The sequence below is a fragment of the Corapipo altera genome, unplaced genomic scaffold (assembly GCF_003945725.1).
Source record: "Corapipo altera isolate COAL_440 unplaced genomic scaffold, ASM394572v1 78, whole genome shotgun sequence".
Taxonomy (NCBI): domain Eukaryota; kingdom Metazoa; phylum Chordata; class Aves; order Passeriformes; family Pipridae; genus Corapipo; species Corapipo altera.
Genome location: NW_020884904.1, coordinates 2,623,683 through 2,644,613, shown reverse-complemented (window position 1 = coordinate 2,644,613; position 20,931 = coordinate 2,623,683). Strand labels below are relative to the sequence as shown.

The window sequence follows — 20,931 nt, the reverse complement described above, 5'->3', positions numbered from 1 at the left end:
TTCCCATGTATGTTCAGTTACTACTGAGAAAGACTACAAACCAAAAAGCCCTCATGAATTGCATAACATCTATATCTGTAAAAGCAACACTAGTTGTTCCAAGACTACTGTGAAGTACAAGCCTAAATTATTTTCTCAAAGGTTCCAGTTTTCTGTAATCACATCAGAAAAGACATCTTTGGACAGCTTTGATATATGTCTGTCCATTCTGAACCATTTATAATCCTCCAGATCAAAATGATAAACAACTGCCTGAGCCACTTGAGTTCTCATCCCTTAGGCTATAAAATATTTGAAGAACTCTAAGAATATCAACTGAAGGATCATTCACAGCTTCATCAACCAAGCAAAACACACTAATTCAGAGCAATGATTAGATTTTGTTTTATAAACTCCCAGATATACACAAAGAGGTTTCACCCTTGGGTTTCCAACAAGAGTCAGAAAACACCTTTGTAAGAGTGCTTACTTTGGCTGGAGGAGAACTGTTGTGCTGTGCCTCTTGTGCTTGTCCCTTGTCTTCAGGTGAGGTTGGCATGGTGGGCAGCGTGAAGCACGTGGAGCTGCACTGGGCACTAACAGGACCATGCACTGCTGGCAGTGGTTGTTTCAAGTCAGCCTGAAGGCATAAGCTCTGAGAGGCCTTGTGATCTGCAGGCTGTGTTAGATGCCAAAAAGACAAACCAAATCTGTTTAAAACTCTGTGCTCTCACACTGAGATCACTTTACAATAACAAACAGCATTAAGGTTTAAAATTAAAAATGCTATCTTGTGTTTTATTAACACAAGCTTTCAAGGTCAAGTATAACCTAGCAAATGCATTCAAAACAGACAACCTTCCATTCTTGTTGCTATTTCCACCTCTTCCCTCTATTTTACTGATTTTTATTTTGTCATTATGACTGTGACCAAATTACCTTCTCTAAAAATCTTATAAGAAGTCAACAGCATCTTTGATATCACTGAATCACAGAATGGGTCAGGTTGGAAGGGACCACAGAGGGTCATCTGGTCCAACTTCCCTGCTCAAGCAGGGTCATCCTAAAGCACATGGCACAGGATTGCATCCAGATGGTTCTGGAATATCTCCAGTGAGAGAGATTCCACAATCTCTCTGGGCAACCTGTTCCAGTGCTCGGTCACCCCCACAGGAAAGAAGTTCCTCCTCATGTTCAGGTGGAAATTCCTGGGCATCAGTTTCTGCCTGTTGCCTCCTGTCCTATTGTTTGGCACCACCAAGCAGACCCTGGCTCCATCCTCTTGACAACCCCCCTTCAGATATTTATACACATTGATGATGTTCCCTCTTAGTCATCTCTTCCATACTGTGCCTTTTAGCAACTAACAAAGTCTTCAAGCTACAGAGAGTGACCTCAGATCTCAGAGGAGCAAAACTTGAACCTCAGATGGTGGCACTCTTCAATTGAGCAAGAGCAAGGTCTAGGTCAGCTGTGCAAAGACTTGGTACCTCTGCACAAGATAACAGGGAAAAAAAATTCTCTGCCTATTAGCTGAGAAAATTCTTGTCATTAGTGTCAAGGGGAGGTTCTGCATTCACAAGACAAGAGAGTTTGTATCGAGGTCTGAGCATGAGCAGCGCGAAGAACAAATCAGTTCTTACAGCAGCAGTGGGCGGATTGCAATACTTACTGCGACACCTGCCCGAGAGTTAGGGAACTGTCCTCACCAACACATCACTCACCTCGGCAACACACCACTGCACTCCCCGGCGGCGCCTGCAGGGCATCAAAGACCGCCTGGTGCACAGCTGCTGTCTGCACCGGGGCCAGCTGACTGCATCCCCTGCACAGCTCCTGTGTGCACCCGGGCCAGCTGACTGCATCCCCTGCACAGCTCCTGTGTGCACTGGGGCCAGCTGACTGCATCCCCTGCACAGCTCCTGTGTGCACTGGGGCCAGCTGACTGCATCCCCCTGCACAGCTCCTGTGTGCACTGGGGCCAGCTGACTGCATCCCCCTGCACAGCTCCTGTGTGCACTGCATCCCCCTGCACAGCTCCTGTGTGCACCAGGGCCAGCTGATTGCATCCCCCTTACAAATTCCCAGCTGAGCACACCATGGAGCAATGTACTCAAACAGTACCATAACAACTTCAGTAGTTTGCCCAGGAAATAAGTATACCCAGAAAGCACAAGTTCAACCTCCAAAAGCATGTTATCTTCTCCCAAACCAGAACTCCTGATGTCATCTCAATTCTTTTACTCTTCTGGAACTCAAGACAGATGGAATAAAGAGGTTGAGACGGGGAGATGATTTGAAGTTCAAGGCATTTAGCAGAATTCTAAGATTAACTTTCTACAGTTTTCCCTTTCATTTCAGGGGTGGGCTAAGAAATGTTTTCAGGAACATGTTGGTTTATTGAGACTGACAATCAAAATTGTCAAAATAAAGCTGTTGATCTTTAAAAAAAAAAAAGCAAAAAGAAAGAAGAGGCAGAACCATTCACAAGAATTAGTGAAGCAGTCTCAGTAGTGACAAGTTCCTCACCTCAGCTCTCACAGCAAAAAAATCTGTGTGGTAAAACCTGCAGGATGTGTGAAAACTTCGGACTGCAGAAGCAAATAAGACTGATGCTTTTATGATGTTTATTTCACATTATGTTGGAAACTTAATTTTCTCTTTTACTAGAGGAGGAATACAAGGCCACCTCACATGAAATTTCATGCAGAACTAACAGGTTATAAGAATGATCCTACACAAGCATGAGTGTGTTCAGGGAAAATAATTATTTCACTGCAGTCCTTTGATAAAGACTGTGAAAAAGATGCAGCATATACATCATCATTACAAATGAGACTGTTTTTGAACAGTGAGCATGAAGATTTCTCAGAGCAGTAAATGCTTTAGGGACAGCATGTTTCAAGCTTTTGTAAACATTTGGAACCTCTTACAGGAGAATTCCTACCTCTACTGAAGTAAGTGGAAGTTCATGTTTATATCATGATTTTACCCATCTCTGACTTCAAATAAGAGTAGAGGAAGCTTTCTCTGAATAAAATGCTTTAAAATGTTTATTATAGCAAAACATCTTTTAAGTCCCTAATACGACAGAAAACAGACATTTATGATTACATAGATTTTAATAAACCCTCAGAGATTAGACAACTGTAGCATTAAACATCTCTGTGTTTCAACAATTAAGTATCAAACAACAGTCACCAACCAGGTGACTATGAACAACACACAAAGATGAGATGGAAGCAAGGTAACTAAAAAAAAAGTGGCACAGGCTTGCTTTTCCTTTGTAGCAAAATCCTGGCATCCTATGCATTTTCTGAGTTTGCAAGAACTCAAATTCAAACAAAAACAAAAAAGAGAAGATACAAATTTGGCTGTTTATCTAATCCTTCTTCAGTGTTTGCCTTATGAATTTATACTGGTTCTGATAGATTCAACTCAACAGAATGCTGGGCCTGAAAAATCAGGAATGTTTTGAGTCATGGCCAAAGCATGTTTGCAGTCCTACATGGAATTGTATAAGCTATTGCATCAAAGTGGTTTATTCCGGGTCTTAGCTGAGTTCCCAGTGCATACTAAACTTAAAAGAAGTAATGCAAGTTATCTTGAAACAAGAAAGAGCTGTTAAGCACATCAAGTTTCAGTTCATTTTTTAGATTTAAAAAGCAAGAAAACTTTGAAAGCAGAAGAAATAAATCAGCAGGCTTGTCTAAGAATAGAAAGGGACAAATCTCGAGCTGTGTTGTCTTAGAGATACAGCACAGAAAGTACAGCCAAGGCAGAACAGAGGGGAGAAAGATGAATTTACTCCACCTTAACAACCCCCAGATTTGGAGTGGACTGAGCTCAGGCTGTCTCTGACATAGTTAGAACCTTACTCTGATTTCCTTACAGAGCTATCTTGCAAATAAGCTCCAAATCTTTGTGCTGATCAGTAGGAAAATTTCGTCCTCTGACTTTCCATTTTTTCCTAATATCTCTCCAGAAAACCCCAGTGTTGAGGACTATATTGGAACAGTGAAAGCCTGCACATAATTATTCATATTCTTAGGCTTCTTAAAACAAACACCATCTTTGCACACCTTGACTGCACTGCTGCAGTCCTGCACACTGCCAAAGTGAGGGCCATTACATATTGGTATTTCTACATAAAGATGTAGTTCAATTAATAAACTATATGACTTAGAGCTCCTGAACTATTAATTTTTTCAATCTAAAAGCTTATCTTTAACTTGTGCAGTGTTCTTAAAATCAGTAGTCCAGATCCTTTAAAGACTTTATGATGTTTAACCAGCACAAACATCATGTATTGTAAATGCAAAACGATATAATCAATGGAAACACCTCCTTGCTCCATGCTGTGCAGAGTTCTGCCATTTTGTGCATCAACTACTGCCTTCTGACACTGGTAGGAAAGGCAAAGGTTTAGAAATGATGGAACCTTAAGATATTAGTGAATAAATGTCCTTCCATCACTGCTGAAGTGACCTTATGCCCATTTGGTTGGGCAATGAAAACAGCCCCAGTAAATGTCACAGAGAGTCAAAATGTATAGAAAAAGGGGGCTTTGTGAGAACACTCTAACAAGAATTAGAGGAGCTTATCTGTGTCTCACAGATGTAGAAAGAAAAGAAAGAAATGTCCTCGGAAAATGTATTTCACTGGAAGGTACATTTTTTCTGCTGCTGAGCATCAGGGATGAGTGCAGCCTTGGAGCTTACAGAAACTCACACCTCTATTTACAAAACCAGCTCACAGCCTCCCTGAACATTGAGCCACAGTGCAGAGAGCATCACTATCCTGGTTCTAAGCCTGGCTCATCTGCCAGCTGAACAGCCTTTGGAATAATGCTACCATCAGCTTTGCCAGCTTTATCTCCTTTCCACAAGAATAAACAGGTTTCAGTCAAAGGAGGAAATGATATGCTAACAATACATGTAATGCAGTGAGGTGCCAACTGAAACAACTGTCATTATTGTCCCTGAAGACACTGAAAGGAGAGATAAAAAAGTACACCTGCATTTTAAAAATGGTCAAGGTGCATAAGCACATGTTAGCATCCCAGGCACTGAGACAATTTCAAGATTCTGTTATTTCTTTTGTTAGGCATTGATCAAACTCTATCTGGCCTATGTCCTATGAAAGGATGTCAGGACATTATTGTAGTATTTTATCAGAGTAAATGATCTCTCCCAAAACTCCATTTTTTTGAAATTGCAAGAGCTCCAAAATTACCTTTTAAAATTAAATACCAGCAGAGATTAACTCACATGTCACAGGCAGAGTGGATGTGGGTGAAGATCTACAATCTCAGTCTGCACGAGTCTTTTGCACCTATAAAATGAGTTAAAAAAAACAAACAAATGACCTACCCTAGTTACCAGATTCTGCTTATTCCCACACTAGGAGGAGACAATCTAAAGAAAAAGAAAGTAAGAAAAAGAAATAAAAGAGAGGATAGAGTGCTTTTTAACATTTTGGTCTGTTATTATAAACTTACTGCTTAAAATAGTTAGGAAAAAAATGATCCCCTGAGCTCAAATTTGTAGTCAGATATAGATCAGTGAATGCAGAGAACTTTCTTTTACCACTGTGTAGGCTTAGAGTACAATCTCCAGGAAATGGAAATCTGGGAGCTCTATTCCATAAAAGGGAAAAGTATTTAGAGGCCCTTGGCTTTCAGTGTGTTCTCTCTGCAACTCATTTTACCATAGTAGAGAAAGTTAAGTATGATCAGTTAACTTACCCTCTGTGAGTCACGGCCGAGTCCCGTGTCAGCGAAGGCTCAGATAAAGGTGCTTTACTCCATCCCCACTGATAGCTTGGCACTTGACCTCGAATGCTCTGTCACGTCACAACAAGGATATACAAAAAAGAGCAGAAATAAACACTTAAGAAAGCATTTTATTAATATATCTTGACCTCATACTGCCTGTGGTCAAGTCAAGCAACTCTCATTTGTCAACAACGGGAGCTGCGTGCTCATGAACACAGCTGAGCTGCACCAACCCTCGGTTGCTTTTTGTAGCCTTTTTCTTTGCTGTGCTGCAAAGTGGTTGTAAAACACTAACATGTTATAAAGGGATCTGTTTGCAGTCCTTTTTGTATAGCTGTAAAAGCATATGGAATTTGTGCAACATTTTGAATTATGTTTTGCAGCTTTGAAGTACTTAAAAACCACTAAACTTCCTTCCTTCAAACCAAGTGTGAGCAAAACAGGGTGATTTTCTCATTTTTTTACCATAGATTAAGTTTTCAAAGATAAAGCATGATTATAGTTTAGGATACACAAACAAAGTTTATTGGCATGCATTAGCTATCTCAAAAAATTAAACGAACCTCAACAACACAACCAAACCAAATAAACAAAACACATAAAACCAGATCCAGGGTATCTTAATAGAAATACTTTAATATTTTGCTTTAGGACTTCAACATTTTTGTGTAATAGAAATATTGACTGAAAAAGGGAAAAAACCAAACCCACAACTAAAGCTGCCCCATGTACATCCTTACTCTATGTGACAAAAGATACTACATGGAAGTTGAAAGACACTTTCTTTATTGTCTGCAGCACAGGAAAACACTGACTGTCTCCTACTACATCTCATTTTTATGACAAAAGAGTGCATTTTCATGCTAAATACTTAGGTTTGCAAGATACTAAGATCCTGCTCCAGCCAGTTTAGCAAAACACACAGTCATAGCCCCAAGGACCAATATAAGGCCTCTCTGTGATAACCTCACTGTCCTGAGTTCTGCCCAGGGCCAGACAACCGTACAAGGTAAAATCTGGAAGACAAAGTGGTGTTTCTGTTTATGAGATACAGAACAACTCCTCTGGGGCATGCAAAGTGTATGTAGCCACTATGTGAATTCAAAGCATCTGTTTTCATTCTGAGAACTACAGAGATGAATTCCTGAGCACAGAGGTTAATTCCTGAGCAACTTAAATAATACTTCCTGACTGAAGAACACTTCCAGGTTGCAGCCTCAGAGACAAGGGATAAATGTGCATAATTCTGTCACAAAGGTATTTTAAAGGAAGAAACTAACAAAAGCTTAAGGAAAATACAGCTTCTAAAAAGCATCTCTCAGATTAAGTGTGTACAGACTTCCTTGGGACTACAAGCTACACATGCAGGACTTGATTTACAGAGCACCATGACAGGAAAGAATCTCCTTGTCTGCTTCCTGTTTTCCTCATAGCTCAGGAACACATAAAACTTGATGGTTTTCAATAATGTGCTTGAATGAGAGAAAGGAAAAGTTAGGTCAGGCAGAGAGTAAAATGTTGTTTTGATGCATGTGCAGCCTGATCTGATTGGGAGCACTCAGGAGAATATCTCCAGCAATGGCTAGTTATGACACTGTTGAGACTGAAAAACAAAAGCTTTGGGGGTGAAAGGTTATGCTGGTCCATTACCAACAAGATCAACTCCTAAAACAAGGCATTTGGTCTGGTTATGCATTAAAAATTTTATATCAGAGTTTAAAGAAATCTGATAACTAACCCCAACGGAGTTTAGTGGAAAACATTTCCTGGGAGTTACGTACTTAACTCCAATAGGATCCATTCTGATCCCAACTTTAGGCTTTTCCCTGATGCATTAAAGAAAAAGGAATTGGGCCTGATTTCAGTCACAGACAATCATTTTAACACAGCTAAATGGAAATTTAAGACTTACTAAAAGATCATAACTGTATTTGAAAATAGCACTTTTTTTTCTTTTTTAAAATGCTGCCTGCCAGCTTCATTTGTTTTAGCAATGTTTTTACAATTTTGATTTTGTTAGCAGGCAGTGTTTTGATTTACTTCTCTTGCTGCAAAGTATCCAGAGGAGTGTCTTACAATCTTTCTTTTTTCTCATGATTTCTAGGCTGAGTTTTATGCTGCAGACAATCAGCAAACAGATTAAGAATGTACATATTTTAGAAACACTAAGGAACAGTATTTCACTAGCTTTATAGACTGGTAGATTCAGATTTTAAAAAAAGGTTTTTCTTTTAAGGTAAATATATTTTAGGCAGCTTGAAAGTTTCCCTATTCCACTACTTTGTTGAGGGGCAAGCAGGAGTTAACATTGAACAAATCAAACTTTAATAAATTACTCTGCTTTGGATGCAAATGTTTTATCTTCAGTTTTTGGTTTTTATTTGGAACTAAAAAGAATGTAGGGAGATGAGGTTATAAGTAGCATTACCTCCCTGTGAAAGCAAATGGTTTTAAGAATTGCATACAAGTTCACAAAAAAAATGTTCTGGTTTGCTTGTAGTGTTTATTCATTTTGGGGCTTTTCTTTGAACAAATCATCTTAAGACAGAAGTCCAATAAGGTAATTTTATCTGGTTAAGTCTATACCTAAGATACTGGACCCAGGTCTCATATGGGAAGGACAGCCAAAGGGAGCTATGGAAAACAATAGATCTGCCAGGTTCTTGGAGCAGAGGCTTCTCCCCAGTCATGCCATTCCAAGAACGTGGCACTCCCCATGTTCCACATTCCATGCTGGAGACAACAGGACAATTGTGGCAAGAGAACCAAAAGGAGGTGGCACTTCCTCATGGATTCCAGACCTGAAAGCTTTTGCCCATCTGTTCCCCCTCATTCAATGACTTGCATTCAGCACAAACTACAGTCAGGTTAAGACACATTCTCCAGAGTAAAAAACTTTTATGGCCAAAGAGAAAACAATTCATGTATCTCTCTCCTTTCCCTTTTCTTGTTATCTGCATGGCCTGGTTTTGTTTTTTTTATTGCTTTCCAAGTACCTGTGCATATTTCATAGCAAAAAGCAAAAAAGCCTCTTAAGAAAGTAGAAGAAACTGAAGTGAATATGAAGCCAAATATTCAGTCTTTCAAAACATAACAGTGGAAGCCACCTACATATTTCACTGAGCTTACTAAAGTTTTATGCTCAAATCCTTAGAGGAAGCTCTCCAACAGTGAACCAGTTAGTTGTGGTAGATCCTTTACCTCCCAGGAAATTGTCTTCCAAAGCCACATCACAAACCTCTGCTACACACAAAGAACAAAGTGCACAAGCATGCCAAGCTAGGTCATGAAACAGAGCTGCCTATCAGCTCTCACCATCCAGAAGGTTTTAGATGTGCCTCATGCATTCTAACTTTCAGCTTGTACCCCAAATATGCTTTTATAATTTCAACAATTCTTTCCCTTATTTTGTGTCAAAAAACAACCTACTCCCACAAAAAAAAAAACAAAAAAACAAACAAACCCAAAACCAAACATAAACACCTTCCCAAAGTGAAAACTCCCTGCCACTCTACAATTCATAGGTAGCTGTTTCCATAAGTTCTGTTAATTTGTGAACAGCAAATTAACAAGCAGCAGTGCTCAGCCAGATGGCCTCTAGGAAACCAGTTGGGCTGAATTTGGGGTACTTTAAAAAAGATTTTACATATATATATATATTTAATAAAAAAGGCAGTACATGTGATACTAAGGAAAAACTAATCCCTGATTTACGGAGTATTATGCACAAATTAAAGAATTCAGCCAGCAGTAGGAAATCTGATGATCAGCAGACTGTCAGATCTCAGGGCAGAATTGATATGTTTCTTAACTTGAAGATTATTTTTGATAGACTTTAAGGAAATGCAGTTTAAAGGAAGAATGTGAACGTGGAGTGGGTGGATATTTCTCATGGAGAGTAAGGATTTCTAAGCATAAGGAATAGCATATAAGAAAGTGTGAAGATAAGAGTGGGAGAACAGTACATTAAGTGTCATTCAGGAGGGTAGTTCAAAAGAAATCTAGAGCTAGGAAGTATCTAGAGAAAAAAATGTCACTGTCTTACAATGTAAAGGCAGTGACCTTAAAACAGGATAAAATGAAAAAAAAAGTTGAAAATTATACATGAGTAAAAAATGCTGCTCTCTTCTTCCTCCTAAACAACTTACTATTTGAAAAAACCACATAAATCAGTTTAGGAGGCAGCCTCAGTTTTGTTGCATGGTGCTGAACAACCCCTCTGATGCAGGACTGCTCACTGATAAATCAGCAGAAATTGTTAATGCCAGTAGCACTCACAACACCAGGAGATGATATTACCACCAAACATGCCTTTGCCTAAATGAGCATCATGTACTCAGTGACACTGAGTCAACAAACAGTCGTTTGGGTTTCTTTCTTCTCACAGATTTGGAGAACCCAAACGCAGTCCAGAAACCATGCTGTCTGGACTGCATGTATTATACATCACATTCTAGTTACACATTTATTTTTGTCTGTGGTGTAGGCAGAGTTGGGAGCTTGAGATGATATTTTCTCAAATTTCCACTTGACTATATTCTTAGTTAATGTAAAAGGAGAACAAATATGCTTGTGAGGAGGGGAGTCAGACAAGATTAAGGAAAAAAAAAATTAGTGTATTTTGGTGTAGGATCCTCCTCATTTGAGAAAAACCTTAAGAATGCTACATGAAGTAACATTTTCAAAAGCAATTTTTATATATAAACATTCTATAAACTGTTCTGTTCTCCAGGGCAGTGGGATATCGACCTTATATAATTTGGAAAAAAAACAACTACCAAAGGCCTAACTTAGAAACATAAATAAGTTGAAGGCAATTAGGGCAGAACACTATTGCTTAGTGACCCAGGAGCCTTGTTGCTAGTCAAGCAAAAAAATTTTCCAAATGAAGAAATGAAACAAAATTCTTTCTTTCCCAATCACAAAGGGTAATCCCAGAGGGCACACTTTGTTGAACAATCCAGCAATAAATAGCCTTCTCTGGCATCCCAAAATGCTATTGTGGGCTTTCAAGCAGGGAGATTATACTCTACTCTCCATCTTGCATAGATAAATAGCAAAACAAGCATTTTATTCCCATTTTATGCTTCCTGGACACAATCAGACTCACATTTCCTTATTTTAGTGATACATGTACACAGGGGTTTTTTGCATTACAAAAATGAACACACATCAAAAGAGCAAGAATTTCATTTCTCCTTTTCGTGAGAAAATAATTATGGATCTGATTCCACTGAGTTTTTTTTAAATACTGCTGTACACAAGGAAAGGAATATCTACAGTATCAACTTTTTCAAATAATCAGCCATTGTCTGGACTTTGGCTGCTGACTGCTTATTTGACTGCAGTAACTTACATGTTACTGTAAGATGGCCAGACTGGAAGATCGATTCCCAGAATCAAGGAATGCTTTAGGCTGGAAGGTCATTTGGGCCAACCTCCTCCTTGACCCTTGCAGGTCAGCACTGAAGCAACTAGAAGTTGCTTTGGACTTTGTCCAGTTGGAGCTTGAAAACTTCCAAGGACAGAAATTGAAGAATTCCTGCTAGATCTAACCCAATGTTTAATTACCCCCACAGTAATTCCCCCCTTGCTCCACCCTTAAATCCAGTCTGACTGTCCCTTTAGGATCCTTGTCTCTCATTCCCCTGCCATGCCCCCCTGTAAAGTGCCTCAGTCCATCTTTTTAGCACCCTCTTACTTAAGTATTGCAAGGCTGCAACTCAGGTCTTCTCCAGGCTAAGCAGTACCAGTTTGTTCCCTTGGCATCCTCCCACAGGATCTGTGCCTCCTGACTACCACAGTGGTTCTCCCTGGGTTTGCCCGAGTTTATCAACATCCTGGGGGCCCAGATGTGGTGAGAATGTATTTCCACTCACCCTCCATGTCTACTAAATGGGCAGACCCTCAAGGGACTTGACTGGTAACATCAGGTGAAATGGAATGCCAGCAGTAAGAACTAACTACGTTATTTGAATCTAATTATTCAGCTGCTTTTTCCACTGACCTGGTAGTTAACTCATCCAGGCTGTAATGTGCCAGCTTGTATCTAGGGATGCTGCATATCAGATCACAAGAAGTGTTGCTTCTGCTAGAAACAGTCCTAAATTTTACCCCTGGGGTACACAAATCTGCAGGCCTTGCTGCCTGTGAATAAGCAAAACCCAACATGTACATCTCTTCCCTCATGCCAGCGTATGTGTGCAAAAGCAGTAACATTTTATAACACCACCTTTCAGCCTTTTTTCCTAGAAACAGACACAACTTGAAAGCCAGCAGCTACATTAATTTCTCTTATCAAGCTTCAGAAACAGGTATAATAATAATAATAATTAATTATTAATAATTAATCGTGCAAAGGATGATTGCTCAACTTCAGTACTATCCAAAGAGGTGAGGTGGGGGAGGAAGTCCTTGGTGTCTCATTCAGGTGTGATGTCAATGCAGATTCAGAGCCAAAAGCACTTTCTTGCTCAAAAGATCTATTAATGCAATATAAGATATTGCAAACATGCTTTGCAGAAGGTCTTTTGCTTGTACTGCTGAATCATCTGCAGATTTCTGTGCCCTGTGTTATTCCTTGCTGCCGAAAGTACTCTTCAGATGCAGTCACACAGTGTCATTTTTACACTATGAAGTTCTAGCAGTAAGCACTCCTGAACTGATTTAGTCTTTAATTTAAATTTAATTTTTAAAAGGTGTGGTGGAAAGAGGCAGTGCATTTACTGGACAGTTCAATCTATGTACTATGTAAAGTTAGGCTTTCAGAAGCTTGGAGGAAGCTTGGTTTTTTAGGTTTTTTTCTGCTGGGATTTAAAAGAAAGACCCACAATTCCCAGAGACCGAAAGACCACCCTATTACTGATGAATTTGGCAAAGAAATTCAGTGTGCATTTGACTGACTAAGGTAGAAATGGATTGGATGACACCAACCCCCCCAATGAGGTACATGTTATAGCTGAAACAGCAACAAATTCTTCAAAGTCCCTCTTTTTCTAATTGGCCTAATTGAGACAGTTATGAATTTCAAGGTGAAAGCAACAAAGCATATTTGATTTAATGATTTAAGGGCTGCAAAGGTGTTGCATCAGACAGGATGATGTAGTAATTAAGAGAGAGGTAAAATAGATACTCCAAACTCCACATATCAATGGTTGTTAGCACAGAAAATATTCCATCAGGAGTGCTCCTGACATGGCTGTTCTTATACCTTATACAGTAAAATATTCACCTGCATTTTTTAAAATAGTATTTTATAATGCAGTCACAGCACTAATTTAAACCTTAGTCATAAATAACATTTGGTGAGATGAGCTTTGAACTTTGTGAGATGAACTCTTTTGCAAGTCTAGAACCCACAGCCAAAATTACAGGAAAAATAATTTGCTCTTGTTTTATCCTTATTTGACATGGAGATGAGGTAGCTTCAGGAAAATTAAACCTGAGCCCTTTATTTTCACGTGGGGAAACTGCTTTATCACTGCAGAAAGAGATTTGCTGACTTGCAGAAAGGAAGGTCTGAAAATGAAAGCAAACAGTTGTTTGTGAAAAAAGAAAAGTAAGTCCCCATTTCCTGTGTTCTCCAAGTTCTGCACTCTGTTGGGATCCAAAATGAAGGATGGTTATTGCTAGTACAAAAAAAAAATAATAATTCCACAGCTGCCTTTCCACTCCATCTGTCCTACAAAGTCTTTGCCTACAGAAACAGCATCCACTCCAACAGCAGCTCAATCGTTCTGTACGACTTGATCTTCAAGATATTAACACTGAGGACCCAAAGAAGATTTTAACCATCTCCTGCTGGTTTCCTCACTCTAAGCAAACACAGATGTATCCTGGATATGTATACTTCATTTTCTGAAGCATTCTCAAATGTGGAAGCTAACCTTTGATGATTTAAGTAAATGAAGTATATAATTCCTCTTATTTTTAAACTCTTCTCAGCAGGAAGAAAATGAGGCCTATTTTGGTTACTTGCTAAAGTTCTAGATTCAGGAGCTTTACTACTTGCATTCTAATTTGGAAACCATTCTTATTGGCTTGCATCTGCTAGAAAGCATGGCAAGAAAAGTAACTTTTCATTTTCTTTTAGAAAGCTACCAAACACCACACCTTAAGAACAGATGGTTTGCTAACTTTATTTCTTACATTTTCAATGATTGTTCTCCAAAACCCAGAAGTCGGATAGTTAATAATAAAGATCAAAGCTATCAGAACAAGAAAGCAATTTTTATGCATTGGTTGGCATGTACTGTACCAAAAAGCCACATTTTTCTGGGTAATTAGACAGTTCAGAACAAAGCTTTGAGGAAAACAACAGCTCTGCTCTTCTGGAATAGCACAAGCCAAATGTAGCAAAATGTTCCTCATGTCCTTTGTCAAAATCTTTCCCTCATAAAATTATTTAGCCAACACTGTTCCATCCCTGATTATATCCAGGAGCTGATCCAAAAAATAATGTACCAGCTTTCTGCACAATCTCATCTCATCAACATCTATAAAACCCCCACAGTCATTTAATATGGTTTTATCAGTGTTATGCACAGGGAGGCCCTAGCACAGAGGTGAGCTTGAACCAGAGAATTACTTCTGCAGGGAGAAAGAACTCTGGACTTTGGGGGTTACATTTTATACACTAAGTTTTAAAATTTTCACCTCAAAACTGAAAATAAAAATGGGGAAAGTGAGAAGGGTGTAAAAGGAACAGAGTTACTCATATTCTGTGAGGTTTTAAAAGAGAAACAGGACATATCAGGGGTCAACTCAATATTGCTGCTGTCATTACTCTATTAAGAAATTGTGGTGTGTATCTAATTATGCTCTTTTTATAACTTTATATATAATGAGTCAAAATGGCATTTTGTGTTTGCCTACTTAAAAACAATTTGTATACAATAAGTTTATAGTCTCCATACATTAAGACTTATTATCTTACTACTGTTTTTCTTTCCTTATATTGAATAAACTAAACATGATTATATTAAAGTAATGGAATGTGGCTACTTTATTTGAAATTTAAAACAGGTGTAGAAAGGTCTGGATTGAAAAAGATTCAGTGAGTCTAATGTATCATGAAATAAAAAATACAAAACCAGGTAAAATATTTAGAAAATGTGTCTTAAAAGAAGAAGTCATTGTAATTTTAACCATCCCATAGAACTACACAGCTAAGACCAATATTTTATAGAAGAAATGCTGAAATACTAATGCTTCAAAAGTTTTATTATTAATCAAATTTTGGGGGTTTTAGAATGCCTCTGGACAACATTCTGGCAAATGCCACAACAAAAAGCTGCGCATGAGCTACCTGAGGTAGTGGCAAGCAAATAAAAAGCCTTAAAGAGACTGAGATAAAGGCAAACAGTACAAGCAATGAATGATGTTCATTTTTTCCAAACACCTCCTTCAATAGTTTGATGTTTGCCCTTGAACTGTTTTGCTGTTCTGCCAAAACAAAACAAACCTCTTATTTGAGGACTGATTGCTTTATAATTTTATTATCACTTAAGACTTTCATCCTAGTTCTTAACTTTTAGGTAATAACTGTCCTAGATAAGAAATTAGTGTAATATTTTATTAATAAATAGATGCAGATCAGAGAATGATAAATTAATACAGGACTGTACAACATTCCAAACTTTGCTATTTCATTAAATTTCTTTACAAAAGTCAACAAGCATTTTAATAGAGGAAATATGCATTTTTTGAAGAGAGGTTTTGACAAAATTCTCTTCCAAGCACCTTAAGGAAACTCTGCTCTCCCAGGACAAAAGGGAAATACTTCTTGTCATTTAAGGAAGAATATAAAGGACAGGAGTTACAGGTCTACCTGTCTCCTGCAGAGATTAAACTTCCACAGGTACTGAGGTGTTCAACAGAGTCATGGAGAATCTGGAAAAGAGGGTCTGTACAGGTGATTAGAGGTGAAATGGGAAAATCATATCTAAAGACAGCCAAGGCAGTTCATGGGATACTGAGCACCTGAATGATAAAATGCCAGGTGAAATAGGCTGCTGAAAAATGCAAATCAATGCACCTGGGGAAAAAGAAGAAGCTTAAGCTAAAATCTGAGCCCATCGTATGTTTTACCAGTCAGGAAAGAGACCTGAGTAATTTTGGATAGTTCTCAGAAAATAGCATTCAGCAGCAAGCCAAAAAGGCAAAAATGTTAAGAATTAACAGAATATGGGTCCAAATTTTAAAAGAGTTCTCAAAAAAAAGGTCGCATCTCAAAAAACCAACCAACCAACCAAAAAACCAACCAAAAAACTAAAAAAACCCAATATAAATACAAAGGGTTCATAGAAGAATGAATGGTCAGAAATTGCAAATAGTTTCCATGGAAAAAAGACAAGAGCAATTAATCTTGAAAAAGGGACAGTTCTGGATAGAAACAGATTAGAACATTATGAAGAGACTGGAGGGGGTGGCCTATCAATTATTTGCTCACAATTCCTCACAGTACATAAGGATGCCAAAAGCAGTTATTAGTTATAGCTTATAGTGCAAAAGAAGCTCCTTCACAACAGTATATAATTAAATAATAGAATTTGTTACCACAGGAAGTTGTAAAGGAATTGGAGCACATAAAACAGTTCAAAACTGGATTAGATGCATTCAGAGGAGAGGTACAGTGGTAGTTCTGTACAGCCTCTGGGCCTGGAAAGGCCTGACTTGCAGATGGTCGAAAACAGCGAGGGTTAAAGGACATTTCTGCTTTTGGAGTAGCATGAACATGATCCTCTTGTGGGATCAGGTGAATGGTTTGCATGACCTGGCTGTGGAGGCTGAATGTTCACTGGGGGAAGAAGGTGCAACTTCTGAAAGAGACTGATTGTGAGAAAGTGAACAAAGGGAAATTTCCTTTTTGCCCATCCTGAGTAATTAGCAATGCTGAAGGAAGGGATGGACAGAACAGACAGAAAGAAGTAATGGGAAAAAAAGACTTTTCCATTTTTCTAGTCAATACAAACAGTACACGCTATAACCACAGCCAGGATTAAGATCCTGCTGCCATAGGTCTGTACTGTGCTGGATTCCTAAATAGCCTCCTTGAAGAAGTAAACATATCTCAATCTTAAGAATGTCTGGCATCTCCCTGCTTTGTCACGTTGTAGATTCTTGCATATGAACAAACTTCAGATATTTTTTAGAGGCTATTTGGGTGGCAAGTCACTGAAAGTATTTTCAGTTCTTTAAGATGCATCAAACAAAAAGGAACTGAATTTCACAGAAGAAAAGACAGTGAGCCAGCAGTTTTCAAACTTTGTAGTCTTACACATACATGCATACATTTGCCCACACAAACACTAGATGACATTCCCAATTATGAAGAAAATTCCATTTGCTTGCAATACTATTTAGTAGAAGACACAAAGGTGCAAAGCAGTATGGAATCTTCTTCCCTTTCTTTCCCCAGCAGATCAAGAAGCTGAGACTGGCATGAAGGTTTACACACCTCTTGATTGCTGTTCTCCATCTTTTTTTCCTACTCATTATCACAGAATCACAGAACATCCCAGTTTGGAAGGGACTTTTAAAGAACAACTGGCCCAATCCTTCATGGGAAAGGAAGCCTGGATGAGATTGTTGAGCATCCTGTCCAACCGTAACTTGAAAACCTCCAGCGATGGGGATGCTACCACAGCCCTGGGGAGGTTGTTCCAGTGAGGGATTGCTCTCACTGCAAAAACATTTCTTTTTTATATTGAGATGAAACCTCTCCCTATCACCTACATTCAGCTGCACAGTGCTGCCTACACTCCTGGTCCAAATGCCTCACGTGTGGCTGAGTCAGAAAAAACACGGGAATAATCTCTGCTCAAATGGTACAAACTGAGGGAATGTCTTCAGATGCTCTTGCACTCCCACTGGTTTCCTCTCACAGAACCTCTAGTGGTAGGAATAAACCCCAGCTTTCTGGGATAGAGGCTGGAAGTCTCTTTTCTCCTTCTCTAATTAATATTTCTTCAGTTCTGTATAAGCATCAGGGTTTAGTAGGCAAGGAAATGTAAAAAAAAAATAAAATATAAGATTGGTCCAAGATACAATGGATGACCTTCCCCCCTGAGATATTAAAATATTGAAAAATAAATTAGTACTATTATACACCAGCCACTTCACAACTGTAAAAGTTATTTCACACTGTAAGTATTATTTTCCTTGTACACCTAGTAAATTGAATCTCAAAGAGAAATTCCACAATAAGGTTGCCTTAAAAACAGAGAGATAATATATATAATTTTTCATGCACTGTTGCTAGTTTTTACATCATAAATGCACAAGATCAAAACACAAAAATTATATTTAATTCTTGTCTACCAAACCTCGTAAGCAACCTCCTTTCTTTTCACCAAAGCTTCCACTCACTGCAGAAAGGCTTTGAAGAGACAAACTGTACATTTTGTTTGCCTCTAAACTTGCAAGTTTTCCCTGTGCTCTTTTGATGAAATGCTATTATACCTTTAACCTTAGGGCATCATATCTCATCCTCCTGTTGTGTGGCCTGCAGGACAGGAGTAAGCAAGGAAAGCTTACTAACATCAAACCCTGGGAGCACGGACAAGCGAAGGAACATGACAAACAGTTCTTCCAACATCCAAAAATCAAATTCTCATCTCTTCCCCTTGGAGCTCTTGTTTGCACTTTTGCCTTAGGAATTGTGACTTGATACTCGTTACGAAACCATTTCTAGTTTACCTGTCTCTCTTTCTCAGTTCTGTTACAGTGAACACCAGCATTGCATTAGTCCTACTGTAGTTATTAGAGTTGATATAAAGAAACCAAAACTTGATAAGCCGAGGAAGTGATCCTTTTTTCTTACAGACAACACAGATATTTGCTTTCACTTGTCAGCTGAAAATGCTGGTTTCAGTCAAAGATTCATCAGTTTGGATATGGCTGGGTACACAGTTGCTAAATACTGATCTAAGATTTCTTTCAAATGTTTCTTCCAAAACCAGTAACACCAAATTTTATGTTCTGTGCGGGAGAAGGATCAAGAGAAGAAAAGGAACCTGGACCTATTTAATTCTGTACATCTTCTTCAATACCAGAGTTATTACAATACCACAGACCTTCAACAGAGAGAGAGAGAGGTGTGAGAATATGTAAAAAGGGGACCTTTCCTGAAGAGTCATTTTAACCTAAGGCCATTTGTCTCCCCCAGTCTTGGTTGGTTGGCTTGTGGGGTATTTTTGTTTGTTTGTTTTTGAATCAACTTAAGCTCTTGTCCTAAAATCAGGAACTTAATTTAGGCTCTCTGAATTGCATTCTGGAGGAACCTCTCTCTTCTCAGACGACAACAGGGAAGCCCAGGGAGACAAACTTCATTAGGCTAAAATGAACCTTTTTTATATAACCCCCTTTCCTGAAGTGACTTACTTCAGATTACCTTCCAAAGAAATTGCCTGGGGCAGGGGAAGGAACAGTGAGCTAAGGAGAGACAGCTTCTATCCTTCTCTTAATTCTTAATTATATTGGCCAAGAAATCAAATTCTTAAGAATTAAAATCTCAATTCTCTTTATTAGTCCAAATCCCAGGCTGCAGACATTAGGAAACCATCTTCCCAGTAGTTTTGTTTTGCCTCACAGATTGAAAGAATTAAGAAAGGTAGAACTTAGAACTAGAGTTACTAGATTTTCTGAAAACATTTAGTGTATGTTCCACTAATCTTTTTTCTTGCATCTTTCCTTTATTTCTTCTCTATAATACCTAACAACTGACTACAAAAAAGTAACAATTGACAAGCTAGCTTGACAAACAAGATATATAATGTCTTAATCTATGCAAAAACTAATTCCAATCTATCTAAAGATAAATTAATACCAATGGTACTGTTTGATCTGTGCAAATAAGGTGATGTCAAATTGTGCTGAACACGTTTCTAAGGCATGTAAAGATTTTTTTCCAACACAAACTTTTTTGTTGTTGTTAATGTTTCTTAGTTAGAACAATGTTTATTTGATTTTCCATGGAGCTTAAAGACAACCTAGAAATTCATTTTCTAAGTGTTCCCTCCAAGTGTTATGGTTTTAACCTTCTTGGAGAAAAAAAAAGTATATTTTTACAGAACAAAGAGGATAAAGTTACTAACTGAACATGGTATTTTTTTCTGTTTTTGTTAAAGGAAATATTTAAATTTAAACTCGGAGCCAGCTATGAAGTTTTGTTTCTGAAATTTTCATTATCCAGTTATTTCAGAAATTATTTTCTGAAGAAACAAGGGAATCTAGAAGATAAACATGGTATCTACAATATTTTCCATAACAATTTACTTGCCAACCTGAGTGAATGGCATTACACTTTTCTATCACATCCACGAAAGAAAAGAGCACTTCAATTCTAAATGGATACTGAGTGTGATTTTGAGCTAAGTTGAAGCAAAAAGCAAATTTCAATCACACAGCTTGTTTTAATTGCAACCAGTACCTTAACTGAACATACTGCAGAGCTTCATGAATATTCAGCAACAGAGTAACCAAATACACAACATTAGTGCTTTTGGTATTAAAAAAAAGTTTCATTTTCTTCCTCAGTTTTTGAAGCAGAGTGGAGTAATGGAATATTATTCAGTTTACTTATCAGGTTCATACTCTCTTCATACTCCCCCTTGTATTTCTTCAACTACACCAAGCCATAAATCAGGCATTAGTAAGTCATGTAACTTTTCTAATCAATTTACTCTGCAGAAACAGGCAGAAGTTATTTGGTCAATTGAGTTTCACAAAGCTCCCCAGCTGTAATCCTTACTATTGTGGGTTAATATTCCTGAGGAAGGTCTGAATATTGAAAACATGCTGAATATGCTTTACATTGGTGCATTCCTCAATCTTTATAACTGACCAGAACACTGAAATTTCACCCATTGAAATCATTATTTCATAGCAGAAATGCAGTAGAAAATTATGTGTTTAAGAAAGTGAGGGATAAAACAGTTCACTTCTGAACTATTCAAGAGATGTGGATCTTCCCTGTATATTTTTACTGTATAATGACACAGCTTTCACTGTATCCTACAAATATTTTTTTGAAAGATGATTTCCCCCCCCCCCCCCCCATTTTGTTTGCTTTTCAAAAGACCTATTTAAGAATCTCAGAACATTCAAAACACTATCAACATAATTCTTCAGCTTTTTCAAATAAACACTTGCTAACAGGGCAGAGATTTACCACT

General features: G+C 38.2%; 1 protein-coding gene across 13 annotated transcripts in view; it reads right to left on the bottom strand.

The window, feature by feature from the left end:
* Positions 1–20,931, bottom strand: part of MRVI1 (murine retrovirus integration site 1 homolog) — a 76,743-nt gene that overhangs the window by 30,680 nt on the left and 25,132 nt on the right. For 12 of the 13 annotated variants that reach the window (XM_027651298.1, XM_027651303.1, XM_027651304.1 and 9 more), the window contains exons 3-5: positions 5,726–5,823; positions 5,250–5,313; positions 470–658 (exon numbers count right to left, since the gene is read on the bottom strand). In XM_027651298.1, coding sequence (XP_027507099.1) covers positions 470–538 — 69 coding nt within the window. In that variant the 5' untranslated portion in view covers positions 539–658; positions 5,250–5,313; positions 5,726–5,823. The remainder of the gene's footprint in view (positions 1–469; positions 659–5,249; positions 5,314–5,725; positions 5,824–20,931) is intronic. The other variant, XM_027651308.1, reaches the window with a different exon arrangement.